Source organism: Acromyrmex echinatior, chromosome 17 (genome assembly GCF_024713525.1).
Source record: "Acromyrmex echinatior isolate Ae372 chromosome 17, ASM2471352v2, whole genome shotgun sequence".
Lineage (NCBI taxonomy): Eukaryota > Metazoa > Arthropoda > Insecta > Hymenoptera > Formicidae > Acromyrmex > Acromyrmex echinatior.
Window position 1 is genome coordinate 7,503,556 of NC_141868.1, and position 16,562 is coordinate 7,520,117.

General features: G+C 28.3%; 2 protein-coding genes across 4 annotated transcripts in view; both read left to right on the plus strand.

The window, feature by feature from the left end:
* Positions 1-781: 781 nt before the first annotated feature.
* Positions 782-12,121, plus strand: Prp31 (pre-mRNA processing factor 31). The gene is made up of 9 exons (XM_087414875.1): positions 782-998; positions 1,242-1,439; positions 2,357-2,561; positions 2,784-2,953; positions 3,038-3,195; positions 3,288-3,578; positions 3,809-4,033; positions 4,131-4,231; positions 4,314-12,121. The coding sequence occupies exons 1-9, from the start codon at positions 881-883 to the stop codon at positions 4,423-4,425; spliced, it is 1,578 nt and encodes a 525-aa protein (XP_087271001.1). The 5' UTR covers positions 782-880; the 3' UTR covers positions 4,426-12,121.
* Positions 12,122-13,529: 1,408 nt separating this feature from the next.
* The window catches only part of LOC105153130 (hypothetical protein), a 10,878-nt gene continuing 7,845 nt past the window's right edge, over positions 13,530-16,562 (plus strand). For 2 of the 3 annotated variants that reach the window (XM_011067792.2, XM_011067796.2), the window contains exon 1: positions 13,533-13,910. The gene's annotated coding sequence lies outside the window, so the exon portion shown is untranslated. Of the gene's footprint in view, positions 13,911-16,562 lie in introns of all 3 variants that reach the window. The other variant, XM_011067793.2, reaches the window with a different exon arrangement.

Consider the following 16,562-nt stretch of genomic DNA (forward strand, 5'->3'; position numbering starts at 1 on the left):
TAGAGATGCTTTGGAATTTTCGCATATTGTCATCGAAACGTTATGACTTAAACACAATGGCTGCATTCAGCGACTCGTTCTGGGAATCGATTCTGTATCTTGAAATAAGGTGAAAATTATAAAAGTGAGCGAATTTACTAATATACTAATAATTTCATTGGTCAACATCTAGTAAATTTGCTCACTTGTAATTTTCACCTTGTTTGAAGATACAGAATCGACCCTTAGGAGGTCAACAGTTGAGTGATCGCTCACTGTTATTAGTGTATTCTTTTAGATCACTCAATCACCATTTTAGATCTGAAAGAATATATCAATAGCAACGAGCGCTCACTCAACTGTTGATCCCCTAAGGGTCGATTCTGTATCTTCAAACAAGGTGAAAATTATAAGTGAGCAAATTTACTAGATGTTGACCAATGAAATTATTAGTATTGGGTCATCTAAAAAGTATCCGCGGTACTTTGTCACTAAATATATGACCATCAACACACATCTAGACAAAAAACCGCGGATACTTTTAGATGACCCAATATATTAGTAAATTCGCTCATTTTTATAATTTTCACCTTATTTCAAGATACAGAATCGATCCCCAGAACGACAACCGCTCACTGAGCGCTCAGTGAGCTCTTTATTCTGATTGGTCTATATTTTAGGATCTAGTGGAACATGCCAATCAGATGAAAGAACTCATTGAGAGCTGAGTGAGCGGTTATCATTCTGAATGTATTCATTAAAATCGTGTCGCCTAGGGTTTTTTGTTAATACCAACATTTTCTAGTCTAGTTTTTCGGCCATCTTTGTTTTCGTTGCAAGTACCGACACAGCGGAATCTTAAAGTAGAAGTAAAATAATAAATAATTTATAACAAAGGAAAATGTCTTTAGCTGATGAACTTCTTGCCGATCTTGAAGAAAATGACGACGCGGACGCTATTATGGAAGAGCCAGAACCGAAGTTTATTCCGACTTCAGTTTCTAAGATCTTGGAAGAAGGTTAGATTATTTAATAGTATGTGTAGTACAAAAATTGTTTATAATTCTGTTCTGTTTTATCCAATATAATTTACATAATATATTTACGTCATTTATATTATATTTCTAATATTACAATATATTTATTTGATGTAATATATATTTAACATACTGTATACTATATTTATTTTGTAATGTTTTATATACTGTAATTAATATACCAAACATGTTATATAAAAATTAATTTGTCTTTTCTTTGTGTAGAGATAAAAGTGTCCTCTGTTCGAGAATTGGCTCAGTTACGAGATTCGGAACAATTGCAGCAAGTTATAACACAGATTGAAAAGCATAGCAAGATACCTAGGAAGTCGACGGATATTATAGGACCTGTGGAATCTGATCCAGAATATCAGTTAATAGTTGAAGCTAATAATATGGCAGTAAAAATTAACAATGAAATAGGTAATTATATTGATTATAGAGATATTGAAACAAACATTCTATATCTAATGAAAAATAAATTAACAGTTTTATTGAAAAATAATATTTTTATAACATTTCATTAGTCCTTTGGCTTTTATTATTTTATTATACTAATAAAACTACGAAGTAAAAAAATAATATGTAGTAATAATGATGATGTAAAATATATAATAAATAGTGTTCTTATAATAAGAGTTAGAACAAACCGCCACCAGGCCTATTCTTTTTGGCAGAACTTTTGCAGAACCAGTTCATCTTTCTTCCTCTTCTTTTCTCTTGGAGAGAAAAGGAAGAAAGATGAACTGATGCAAAAATTCAGTCAAAAAGAATAGGCTTATTAATAGTCAAATACTACAGAGATTATAGACAAATAGCGAAATACTACTAGAGAAACTGTAGACGATATACAGAAAATATGACACGTCATGTAGCTGAGTTTAATTAAATGAGGATGGTATGAAGCTTGTTCTTTTTAAGTGAGCTTTTGCACTAGTTCATCTTTCTTTCTTTTCTCTTCAAAAGGAAAAAGTTCAGCTAAAAAGAACAGACCTATGATTAGAAGGAACATTCTTTAATAAACCTCGTGTAAATATTATACTGCCAGCGCTAGATAATGACGAAAACATGAAAGATAACATCAAATACATGCAATTTTCTGCAATTTGCTTGTAATTTGTTGGTTGTGTTGACTATTACAACTTATTTGAAACTAGCGATTGGCTATTACATATGACGGATTTCGGCAGTTAATTAAAAGTTGTGATCACATTGTCCTACACATCTTATTATAGGAACATTAATAATAAATATTATAATAATAGAAATAGTATAAAGTGCTATATAAAGTAAATAAAATTTGTATAAAGTAATACTGATCACATTTTCACATTTTTCAGCTGTTATACATAGATTTACAAGAGACAAGTACTCGAAAAGATTTCCAGAATTGGAATCCTTAGTTGTAGGACCACTAGAATATGTAATGACTGTAAGGGAGTTGGGAAATGATCTAGACAGAGCTAAAAATAATGAAATTCTGCAGCAGTTTCTTACTCAAGCTACAATTATGGTTGTTTCTGTGACAGCATCGACCACTCAAGGGTAACATTTAGATGCATAGACTTAAATGTTTTTAATTTTAAATTTTTGGAAAACAAATTTTTTTATTTAACATTCTTGTGTTCAAGTATTAAATGTACAATAAACATTTAAAAAAGATGAAACTTTAGGAATTTTCTAACTAATTAAAAACAGAATTTATTGCATTAATTTTCGTAATGTACAATTATTTTTTTTTTAATTTGTATATCTGTCCTCGCACAGTCAGTTGTTGACAGAAGAGGAGAGAGAAGCTATTTGTGAAGCTTGTGATATGGCGGTAGAGTTAAATAATTGTAAATCAAAAATATTTGAATACGTGGAGAGCAGAATGGCGTTTATTGCGCCAAATTTATCGATAATCGTTGGTGCATCCACAGCTGCCAAGATTATGGGTAGAGTATTACTCAAAATCGCAAATATATTTATATCAAAGTAAAAATGAATTTTTATATTGCTACAAATTTTTTTTAATTCAGGTGTCGCAGGTGGTCTGACAAAGCTTTCTAAAATGCCAGCTTGTAATCTTCTAGTCCTTGGATCTCAGAAGACCACACTCTCTGGATTTTCGCAAGTTGCTACCTTGCCTCACACAGGCTTTATATATTACTCTGAAATTGTACAAGAAACTCCCCCGGTAAGTTTATTTTCTTTTTTAATAAAGCATAATAAAAATTGGAAAATTAATAATGTATTGCGGCAATACATTTAATGTGTACAATGTTGCAGGATTTACGGAGAAAAGCAGCAAGACTAGTGGCATCAAAGAGCATGCTAGCTGCTAGAGTAGACGCTTGTCACGAGAGCACAGATGGTCACATTGGGCAGATGCTGCGCGAAGAGATCGAGAAAAAACTAGATAAACTGCAAGAACCACCGCCTGTAAAGTTCGTGAAGCCACTCCCAAAACCGATTGATCCTGGTCGAAAGAAGCGCGGCGGTAAACGCGTCCGCAAGATGAAGGAACGTTACGCGATCACGGAATTTAGGAAGCATGCCAACAGGATGAATTTTGCAGATGTAAGTTATAAATAATGTTCTCGAAATTGATTTATAAGATAATCTCAGAGAATGTATTATTAAAAATGATGTTGAGACAAATTCGTAAAGTGATTATATGAATAATAATAAAATATAAGATCAAAGATCGATTGAACGAGTAAGATATATTAATTATATATGATGTTTATTAGAAAAAGCCTAAAAACACAATATTTAAATGTTAAAATGTATTATTATTTATACTGTAGATTGAAAGTGATGCCTACCAAGAAGATCTTGGCTATTCGCGAGGGACGATTGGCAAGGCTGGCACTGGTCGAATCAGACTGCCGCAGATTGACGAGAAAACAAAAGTCAGAATATCCAAGACACTCCAGAAAAATCTGCAGAAGCAGCAGCAATGGGGAGGTAGCACCACCGTCAAGAAACAAGTCTCTGGTACTGCTTCCAGCGTGGCTTTTACTCCTTTACAAGTATGTTTCTTTTGATGTTTTACTAAAACATTAATTGTACAAGTGAAAAATAATTTTTTATTTTGTTTCTTTTTTTAACGGTTGTCTGTGTTTGCAGGGTCTTGAAATTGTCAATCCGCAAGCTGCAGAGAAAAAAGTGAACGAGGCGAATGCAAAGTACTTTTCCAATACAGCTGGTTTTCTAAAAGTCAAGAAAACGTAAATGTATATTGCAAATAAATGTGGGAAGTTGTATATTCAATATTGACTGTAAGTATTAATTGTTTAATTTATTGAGCAGAGTTGAAATATGGATGGATAATAATCGACTACTAAATAAAAAATGTACCTGTGATCTTGCAAACGATTACGAATCTGCAATGGAATGTATACATCATTTATCGCTGCGATGAAGACTGATATCCTTGAAAAACCAATTCACTCCTTATTTTTGTTGAATTCATACATATATTTGCCTATTAATTATACCGTGTAACAAAAACAATGTTTTTTTCACGTATGAAAAAATCGATGTGTCTGTGAAAATAGAAACGAAATCTATCATATAAGTGCGTTCTATTTTGCGGAATTTTTTTATGCACATTTGAAACTTAGAGGAGATAATTCGGTTGTAGTGCAAGATAAAATTGTACAATTATGTAAAAATCATTGTATTTCCATGTAAAACTTGTTACAAAATTCGAAAATGATAAAATTAAAGCGATTGTAGCAGAACAAAATGATTTAAAAAATGCATTTTTAATAAAAAGAATCGCTCAAATTTTTCAAATTTTTTTCTTAAAAAGTGCATCTATTTTTACAAACATATCGACATTTTTTTGTATATGAAAAATACTGACATGGTGTTAAGGCTCTAATTAATCATCACAGCCATATTGAATCATGACGTCAGAAGCGAGAAATAACATGTTAATTTTTATTACGTGTTACTTATAAGTAAAGACAATTTCGAAAGCAAACTGATGAGATTGCTTTAAAATATGTATTTTGTAAAAATGGATGAAAAAAACTTTCCTGACTCTTCCCTCCCTCCCTCGCCCCACCGACAGTCATTAAATAATAAAAAAATGATAAAAGCCAAACATGAAGCTTTTAATTTTATTCAATGCGCATGTGTAGCTTATTTTCACTTACATGTGCCTTTTATTATATTTTTTACGATTATTTACTGACTGTTAGGAGGGATAAGCATAGTTTTTATCCATTTTTACAAATGTTTTAAAGCAATCTCATCATTTTGTTTGATCCAAATTGTCTTTATTTATAAATGCCACGTAATAAAAATTAACATGTCATTTCTCGCTTCTGACGTCACGATTTAATATGGCTGTGATGATAAGGAACCTTATTTAGATAATAAAAAAGAGATTTGAGTATAGATTTAGGGTGATACCACAATTATTAGACTGTAGAAGTTTACAGTGTTACTTTCTTATTAGTTTCTAATTAATAATTTATATTGATTAATTTTAGAAAGTTGTTAAAATATGACCTACTTGATTTATGCATTATTCTGTCGCAATTCAACCATTTACTGGCATTAATTTTCTGTAGGGAGGTATAGGTATAGGTATTGCTTCGTCTCTTTATATTATATCCATACTTTACATCCGCAATAGAACGAAATATGGCAAAACCTTCGTCGGCGAAAGTATTCAATTTCATATCGATATTATTCAATAATAATTGAAGGCTAATTATAAATGGGTTTCGACTTGTATCGCTATTTGTGCATGAATGGCAAATTCTTTTATATTGCTTATAAATGAGAGAGAATGGCAAAATAAGAAATAGAAATATAGATAGCCAGAGATAAAGAGAGAAAGATAGAGAAAAATATGTAGAAATGAAGTTAATATAAAATTTATATAGTACAATTTTATATAAAATAATCTATACATAATTGTAAAATTGTAGAAAATAAAAATTTATTGATATTTTTTTAGAGTCTGTATATCTATACATGAACAACTGCAGTAAGTTATTGTATAAATACTTAATTTGAGATTTTTATTTTATTTTCTTTTTATATAATATTCAGAGATACATTATATAGAGCAACATAAAATTTATTTCAAGTCTTTATGGTAACAAGAATAGAAAATGTCACAAATACGTGACATTTTCAAGACTATTGAATTGTGAATAAAGATTACTAAGAACCACACCTTGCATACATGTTCTTCGACATCCGAGCTTGAACACTATTTCATTTTAATGACATGTGTTTACGCAATACATTTTATAAATGTAAATCGGTTTATATCGGGAAATGAAAAATTTGCATCGCGTGCTACGCCAGATTTCCGCATTTTGCTGCTCGTTTTCGAGATTGAGTTTGAATTCTATTGCATAAACTGTTGCTGTAAACGAACCGATTGTTACATGATTATTACTCATGTAAGTTTACAATTTTTTTTGTTTGTTTATCTAGTCTCACGTGAATTAATATAAACCATTATTTTGTTATATTCATGTTTCTATTACTTCTGGATTTTTTTGTAATCTTTATGCCACGAACAATAATGTAACCTGCACAATAAATATAATTAATTCTTATCTAACAGAAGTGTGAGATTAAGAAAAGTGAGTGATCGATTGAGATTTTAAAATCATTTTCTTCCCGATTTAAATGTGCTTGTAAAAAAAATTCATATCATATTTTTTTTTAAGAAATTCTAAAGAAATCTAAAAATTCTCATCAGGATAATGTATTTATAAGGAAGAAACGTAATACTGTATTCTCTTTTTAAGATCAGGATTATTTCAACAATCAGTAATGAAGAAACTTATCCAATTAATCGACTCCGCCAGAGTCTCTTCTGCTTGCTTTACCTTGGCCTTAAACTTGAACAGTTAGCATGTAGCACGCCATTTCTGAATTTATTTAGACTGAATCGATCCTATAATTCTGATTCTACATTTTAATGCTCCTTTCTCTGTTCTTGATCCAGACGATGTTCTCTTCCACTTTCTTTTCGATATCTTTAAATAAGAGAAGGATTATCGCAAATCTTTTATTCTTATGATGATGTTCCTCAAGTTCCTATCTCATTATTTGTTCTTGAATTTATAGGAGAACCATGATAGTCTTTTTTAATCAAAATCTTCCTGATATTCCAAACCTTTCTATTTTCTATAGATTGTAGAATGGATATTTTTTATTTCCTATCCTAGAACTTACTCAAGAGAAAAATGTTGACAAAAATAATTATTTTAATTACTTAATAAAAGATGAAATAATATTGTCTCTTATCCAAAGAGTATAACTTTGTTTTCTTCAATGTTTTTTGTTTTATTTCCTTAGAGCAAGAACTAACTTGCTTGGAAATTTATCTTTCACCATAAAGACTTATGTGAATAATCTTGCTTATATATGTGTCTACTGAATTTTTGGAATTTCTGTTATACAAAACAATCCTTTAATATTGATCCTTTTATTATTTTTCTAAATTGTTCTCTTTTAAAACTTCGAGTCTATCCATTCCTTCGAGAGTATCCATTCCTTCTTCACTTATTTCTTATGTGCTTCGATTATAAATATGTTTTAAGTACATCAACTATAATTGTTTCTCTTATAATGACGTCACGACAATCTTGATATGTTTGAGCTCTTTATGATGAATTATTTTGTTATGATGAATTATTTTGTTTATAATGAATTATTTTGTATTCATACATTGACGTTTTCTTCAACCATCATATCATTTAAAGAAACATGATTAGTCCGAAAAATTTTTAATTATAAATATAATTATGTAACAATTTCATTGTTGATTTTAGATAAAAAGTATTCTAAATAAAAGTTAAATTGAAGGATTTTCGAGAGCGATATAAAACAGTATTAAGTATTGTATCTTACAATTAGATATAAAAATTAAATTCAAATTTTTAATTCTCATTAGTTTTCCAGTCGAATTTCTGATTAACAAAGCCGTAACAGAAGTTGAAAGAACTTTCTCCATCAGGTCCAAATGCTCGGTGAAAGTGTTTCTTTTACACGTCTGCACGTGCAACACTGAATGTCCACTTCTCTTTGGAATCGTTTTTAATTCGAATGGAATGATAATATTGGATATTTTGAGGATTTTATTGGACATTGTCCTTATAAATTATTTTACCGAATTATTTTAATTTAAATTGATATAAATTATCTTAACTTAATTTATATGGTTAATGTTATTAATTTTTAATGTTTAAGCTCAAAGTGTATATTCAAGTAATTGATAAAACTAATAAATTATATTGTCAAGTATGTGCAATATAAATAATAGATCTATTAGTCGATAATAGATCAAGTAAGTTGTTAATCTTTATCTATACTTCCAATTGTAATGTGCCTGACTCGTAGAAGAAGGAAGGGGGAACCAAAAGTGTTATTACTATTTCGTTCTAGGATAATTGGCATCCATTGTCGATACCATCGGAGTAAATTAAACAAAGCGTGTCAGTGGTAAATTTCTCCGTGGGTGGAGAACCACAACTTTCGATCTCATTTTCCCATTGAATTCAATGCACTGTTTGGCGGCCGATTTATTGAAATTTTATGGAAGCGGATCGAACTTTCTTTTGTCAGGCGAAGGTCGTTCTTTTCACCGATAGTGATGAATTGCCAGTATGCATAACAAAATCGTTTCTAACGTCTACATATAACTAGTTATTTCGATAAATAATTAATCCTTATTAATCTCATAGAATTAATTAATAACATGTTGTATAATGATGTATTAATTATCTAGTAACATTATCTAGTAACAGTACATGCAAATTTTTAGATAAAATATTGTTATGTCATTATTTATATAAACTTTACAAGAATTCCTGTAAACCCACATCTTTGCTTAATGTATATTTGTCTTCAGAGTATTAGAATCTTTTTTAAAGCTTTACATTTATTTATATATTCTTTAAATATAAAAATTACTTTGAATTTTTTTCTAATACTTTATTTAAATTTTTTCTTAATTTTTTAAATGAAAGATTACTGAAGAAACATGTTGTTGAACAAATGTCATAAAAAATTGCAGTATATTATAAAATATATATATTTTTAAAATAATAAAATCAGATATTTATATATTTATTTTTATATAACTGTCGCCCGCGCGACTACAAACGACTGTAGTAATCTTTACAAATAAATAAATCTGTATAACAAACGAAACAAAGAAATATTATATTACAGCATTTTACAAATGCGGAAGTAAAACCTGTCGGGCGGGGCGGTGAGAAAGTTACGTCGCCCAACCGATGTATGAAATTTTAATCGAGACGTAACGCTTGAACGAAGGTGTGTCAATTTTAAGTGACAAGTTTCACGTGGCTATAAACAAGAAAAAAAGATCAATCGTTTTATATAACAAACGCGAAAATCTGATTACTTTATTTACGAGCGTAATTCTAAAATTAAATAGATTCTAAATTTGGGAAACATAGTGTTTTCATAGAAAGAAATGTCAAGACATTAATATCTTTTAATAAATTATAAGAAAAATATTTTTTTACAATTTTAAATTTCAGAGAAATAAAAGTACATTCCAAAATCTTAGTTTTCTCATGTTTTAAGTAGAACTTAATTTAACAGGATCTTAATCAATTAATTGGCTATTAGTTAAAAATAATTGGAATTAAGAAGTTAATGAAGATGACATTTATCTAGAATAATAAAACTATTGTTAAGAAATTTATCATTCTTATAAAAATGTAAAAGATTTCAATTTTCTTGAAATTCTTTATAAAAATTCAATTTCACTGATACATTTCGATAAATAAAGATCATAGTGTTCCTAACTGGCATTGATTATCGCATCATTTTCTCTTATGAATATTTTTTATCAATGAAATGAAGGATGATTTGTTTTTACAAATATCCAAATAAGGATATTCAAGTACAAACCGGCAAATGTAAATGTCGGTGTGGTGTTATATTCACAGTTATATAGTTACAGTAATACTTTCGACCTTTGCTTATGTTTCCTCGGCTGTACGTCGACGTTTAATGAAGCGAATGAAACTATGAGGTTCTTTATATAATCAAGTATAGAACCCCACTCTAATATTGTTAGTGACTTCTAAGAATTATGCTAGAATAATTAAATAATATTTATATTTTCGGAGTTTGTTAATATAAGTATGAAATTAGTAAAGTTTTATAAATATTGGAACTGCATTCAAATTTTATAATAGAATATATATTTATATCAATTTATAAGTAATTTCTATTTTTAGAAAGGATTCACACAAGATGTATTAAGAAATTATGTCATATATACAATTATTAGCAAAGATTGCGATGATCTTTAAATATTTAGATTTTTAATGTTTTAAACCATAAATTATGATATTATAAACTGATTTCGGGAACACTTTATATAAAAGAATAAAAAGAAAGGAATCTAGTTCAAATATTGATCTACTAGATTACGCACACGTTTTTATTTCACGAGAGATTGGTGAATAAAACGATTTTAGTTCTCACGAAAGTACTTGCTGTCATACATATTTATATTGACGCATCTTAGAAATATAAATATTGTTTGTTTACTTTGGCCCAATTATGGAGAATATTTATCATTGAAAAGGGAATTTTTTATTACACATTACACTTACCTAAAGAAGTTTACAGTTTCATTTAGTCACTTTATTATTGATCAATGTTTGGCTGAGGATTTAAATAAAAATTAGTACTATAAATAGTTATACACTGTAATATATTTATGAATAATCATATTGCGAATATTTTTTATCTCACAAAGATTTACACTTGTCGGCGTACTGACTCAAGTGAACAGCATAAATCATTGGTTACAAATTGGTTCCGCAACATTGGTTTATATCTTGTGTTATTTTATAGCCAATATTAAATTTCAATATTGAGCTAGTAGATATTTCTTCTTTACTAGCAAAAATTATTTTTTTATCCACCAATATATGCTAAAATATAATATATTGGACCAATTTTTTAAATAAAAAAAAGTATATATAGAATTTCTAGAGAAATGATCCAATAACTGGATATCATTATTTAATTGCAATTATATAATAAATCGCGCGTTTAATCAGTATATTAAATTTATTGCGTAATTACAATTTCTAGTATATGTAATTAGTAACAATATTCTCTGACAGAAATTATAATATTTCAATGAATAGTCGAAGCTCTGACGAATAAATCAAGTATAAAGATGCCTATGAGAGCCAATACTAGTTAATCGTATGTGAATTTATTGGTAAAAACATAAAATATAAATGTACATTTTATATTTTTACCAATAAATTGATCACACACGACTAACTAGTGATTTATAATATTTCAGTTTTTATCTGATATTTGTATGATATTATAATGCATTTGCATTCAATTTATAAGTGATGTTGACTTTAATATATCTAATCAATGTATTGCCGATGCTACGGAAAAACTGGAATATTCTATTTATTTTATTTGTTTCAATTTTTATTAATTCTTTAACAAGAGAAAAACAAGAATGTTCTTAAGCACCAAGTATATGAAAAGATTATTACGAATATTTTGATATCCGATTGTCCCCCTTTTTTATTAATTGTTAATGCTTGACTAGCCTATTAATTTATGATCCCACTGGAATTTACTTCACATTCAAATGCGATTGTTACTTTGCAAGAGAGGGTTTAGTGAACTCTAGTTATTAATAATTTTATCTTCACACTTTGTACACTTCCGGAGGTGTTTTTCACCCGTGTAACACATCGAGTTACCCGACTTATTTAACCACAATTACTCTCATTTGTAAGCGAAATATTACGACAGAAAACAGAAAAATTTAAATATAAAATATTATAGATGTCCTTTTTTTATTTAAAAATGAGATATAAGTATAATGATTACAAAAAAAGAAGATATGGAAAATTACTTTCTAACTGAATCATTCAATTTCTCATTTAATGATTATTAATTAGAAACAATTTTCAATTCGAAATTTTATTCCACTTAATTTCGTCATTTATTTTTTTGGAAATTTCTGTTTTCTTATTTTAAGAACGAAAAACTTTAAAAATAACGAAATGACTTCCATTGACGATTATTATTTCACAAACACAGAAAGAAAAGAGAGATTATGTATCTTGGTTCGAGATTTCACCGTTTTTAATAAAGATGACTTTTCCGATTTTTATCATCCTTTTCATAGAAATAAAAGAATTCAAAGAGAAGATAACGGAAATAAGTAAAAATGCTTTTATTGCAATTATTTATGTAAGACTATTAATTATTTATGAAATAACTACATAATTAAAGAAACGAAATAAATAATAATAAGATAATGTAAGTTTCTAGACTTGTACAAACTAAAGTACAAAAAAATTGGAAAAGTATTTGTATTTTAATGTACTTGTTTATTTTTATTTTTCTAATGATATTTTAACACTTTCGATAGTTTTAATATATTTCTCATACATATATTATTTGGTTACTTTATTTTTACTATGTCATTTCCAAAGGAAATGATTTTATTCTTTCTCGAAACTTTTAGAAAATGTATTTATTGAATGTCTTTGATTAAATCGGATAAATTAAATTGTTTTTGCTGTATATGTTATATATGTATAATTGCACATATCGTTATCCTTATTGAATCCATACAATAAGATGCTCCATAGCAGTAAGCTCCTTTATCTGTTTATCTATAGTTGCATGGTTGAATAGTGGAAAGTTAAAGGAAAAAGGAACGACACCGGAAAGGGCGTGATTCGCTTTCTGCAAATGGATCCGCAGGCTGATCTTCCGGAATGATCGACAGATCAGATTAATGCTTAATTATGCATTCCCATCCTATCATGCATCTTGCATTTAATTAAAATGCGATCTTGATTCTTCCCCGCAAGATATATTGAAGAGTACATTTTGCTTCCTCAACAATTACGATCTACAATTACGCTTTCCTCGCAATTGCGTTGCAAAAATTTTAATATCATGGTCTTCACACGTGGGTGCATTTAGTTTTTTCTTCTGCGTTTTGAATGAAAAGGATAAGGAACGATTGCAAAAGTTTTTATTCTCTATGATGTAGAAGAATATGAGATTCGCTTAAACTATAAATTAATTAATCAAGAAATCTTTTCTTTCTCCTAATTATCTCAGTAACTACTATAAATCTCACGAAGATTTCAATACCACGTAATAACTTTGCAACATTCCCAGTTAGAAATGAGCCTTTAACGTTAGAAGACTTATAGGAAAGACTTATAAGAATGTTTTGTGTGGTGCTATCTATCAATAAGCTTATTTTATTTTATTATTAATTGCAGAGCTTTTATTATTGTTTGAGTCTTTTTAAGTCTTATTTTTATATTTTATGAAACTCAAAACAATATTTATTAAGACCTGAAATTGCTACATTCAATCAAGTTTAAGGCTTTAATTATATATATATATATATATATATATATATATATACATATATATGTAATTATATTTTCTATGACTTATCTTCTTAGTGAGTATAAAAATAAAATATACTTTACTTGATTTTATATAAGTTTGATTTCTTTCCAATAATTCTTTCGTTATTAAAATTCACTGGCAGTGCAATCAAATATACTTTTAATTAACAAATGATAGTAACACACAAAAGTTTGTTATATTATTTTAATAAATTTGAAGGACTTCTGAACAGGTGCATCCTGCAGAAAAAGTCCGATGATGCAGACGCGAGGAGTCTCCCACTACCTTGAAGAGGACCGAATCCACTTCATCTGGTGGAGGCAACTTTCAGCGAAATACGCTATATAAGAGAGTGACATGTCGGCTGACCAAGATAAAGCACGCGTGTGTTGTTAATCTTTTGCAGTATTTTATCCGTCTTGAATTGAACTGTCCTAGTATTTTCGTCAGTGACAGGTAAGTGAGCTTTATAAAAATCAGTGAAACTTCAACGAAATATATTTTGAAGAACTAAGGGATTCTAGCCATACATCATTGTATTGTGTTGATTGTTATTTGTTTTTAATAAAGATACTCGACAAAATTTGGATTCTTTAAATTTTGTTTATATAAATTACAATTGTGTTAATATAAATTGAAATTGTAAAGATATGAAAATAAACTTAGGCCAGTTCTATAACTTACGGTTAACTCATAGCCTAGGGGGGTTCAATTTATTCATTGTCTCTTTCCAAGTTTAGAATTAGAAAAAGATGAGAAACAAGTTGAACCTCAGTTAAGAGCTGACCATGAGTTGTGAAACTGGGCCTTAGTAGTTTTGCAATATCATTTATACACAGATTTATATTTATTTAAATTTAATTTTGTTACATTTTTCTACAATAATTAATTTATTAAAATCTAAAAAAGTTATTTTTTTATGTTATTTACATTTATTTATTTTTCTATTTATTGATGTACGTATTTGAATTTATCTATATAAATAATTATTTTATAATTATTTCTAATTCTTTATTAGTATAATAATTATAATGTTTTCATTATATATTTATTATATTTAAAGAATTTTTAGCAAAGATTATTAGAATAATTTTAATATCTTGTGTGCAAAAATTTAGTTTTAACATTAAAATTTAACATAAAAATTAAAAGTAGAAATTTAAACTTTTGCTTTTGTTTTTCATTTAAAAAAATCTTTTACATTTAAAAAATATTTAAATATTAATTATGATATCGCACGTTCTTTTCGGTTATCATTTGTATTAAAAATCTCGTTATGTATTCCAGATTTAACATCTCTTTTGTAATTAATTTTAAAAAAGCAAAATAGGTTCTAAAATATGAATTTTTTTATTTAATATCATTGTCTTTCTATTCTTAGAGCTAAAATTTTTTTAAATACTTTTTTTATTAACATTTAATTAAAATATTAAAATATTAAAATGTATTATTCTATAATAAAATATCTATAATTTTTTCTAATGCGCCAATTTTTACTTTGTGTTCAAATTTCTTAATTAATGAAGTTTTCCTTTCTTTTGGAAAAATTTCAAACTTGTAAAATTCCATATAATGAAATTTAACACACTTAATTAACCCTTAAGAATGCGATCGGTATTTAGGGTTAATTACTGTACTATCGAGATAAGTGCAGTTTAAATGCTCGACTTCCTCTTATCTTGCAACCAAATGATTTCGCGTTGCACCCAACCGGTTCTCGTTGGTCTCTCGCTAGGCACGTGTCATAATTCCTGTTCCACCGTGCGTGACCGAGTTAATTTTATAAAATTCTTGGAGTTGGCGGACTTCTGAAGTCTCTCAATATGAGTCCCTCGACTTGAAACAATGTTACTATCTTAGAGAAAGTACTTCTGTAACATGCTATTGCGTACGTTTGAATTCACTCATATTTCCATTTTTTCTTTTACACATTCGCGCATGCCACATGCACGAATCAGTTCTATTAAAAAGTTGTGATAAAAGCTTTTGTAAGCTTGTGTAAATTGTATATTATATTGAATTATATCAATATTTAGTTATTAATATTTGATAGAAGGACTAATGCAATGTTTTGCTTAAAATACTTACATTCATAAAGTTACAATATTCAATATACAATAGTCTTAACTTTTTCTACGATTTTTATTCTGTTGGTCTAAATAAATTTTAATTTTATTAAATCTCTCTCTCTCTCTCTCTCTCTCTCTCTCTCTATTTATAGCTTTAGTTTAAATATAAAAAAAATTTTAACCAATTTTAAATGTCACATAGTCAAATCTATATTATTTTTAATTTAAATAAAACAATATGTAATATTAATATACATTAATTTAGCAATATTAAATTATAATATGTTTTCGAAACAACAGATAAATTTCAAGATAAATTTTTTTAAATTTAACCGACAGTGAAACTGCTACCTTATTTTTCACTATTATTATATGATATCTTCATTAAAAATCGGATTGAAACTTAAAGTGAATTAATTGTTAAGTTTTTTTATTCAACAAATTCTGTTGATATTAGTCTAAAACATATTGTAGTGTGTAATCAATTATTTCGATAAAGAGAGATAAGACGATGAGAAGCGGACTGATTGGCGTATCATATTTAGCGAGGAAATTATGGAAAAATATTGCCTGGCGGGCGACTATTTGAGATTTCCTTAAACCAGCTGGTCGAGTTATGCGTATTACTCTATATACAGCCGCCTTTGATATAGTCACCAGGCAACTATCTCTTTTTCCATTATGCAATATATTGCTTTCTTTACGCGGCAGCCGGAAAGTCAGTTGCTGCATGGAGAACGCCCTTCTGGTTAAATATACATGAATATGTAATAAAACAGAGACTTTGTTAAAAAGATTATTATACATCGCGCCGGAAATTATATCAATAGTAATAATCTCTTGCTCTGCGGAGAAAGTTTTCGAGATTTTCTTAATGACGAAATTGGAGAAACCGATCGAACGAGCAAAAACGATTAACTAGAATCAACGTTCGGTCATTAAAACGTGATCAGATTCGAAAAGAATTGAATTGTATTTTGTGCATTTAAATTGCAAAAATATAAATACATAAGAAACTGCAATAATACACACGCTCAAT

Excerpts from the sequence above, each read along its gene's own strand:
- Prp31 (XM_087414875.1), top strand. The coding sequence starts at position 881 with ATGTCTTTAGCTGATGAACTTCTTGCCGATCTTGAAGAAAATGACGAC. Across the intron at positions 2,954-3,037 it reads CACAGCTGCCAAGATTATGG|GTGTCGCAGGTGGTCTGACA; the intron begins GTAGAGTATTAC and ends TTTTTAATTCAG. Across the intron at positions 3,579-3,808 it reads ACAGGATGAATTTTGCAGAT|ATTGAAAGTGATGCCTACCA; the intron begins GTAAGTTATAAA and ends TTTATACTGTAG.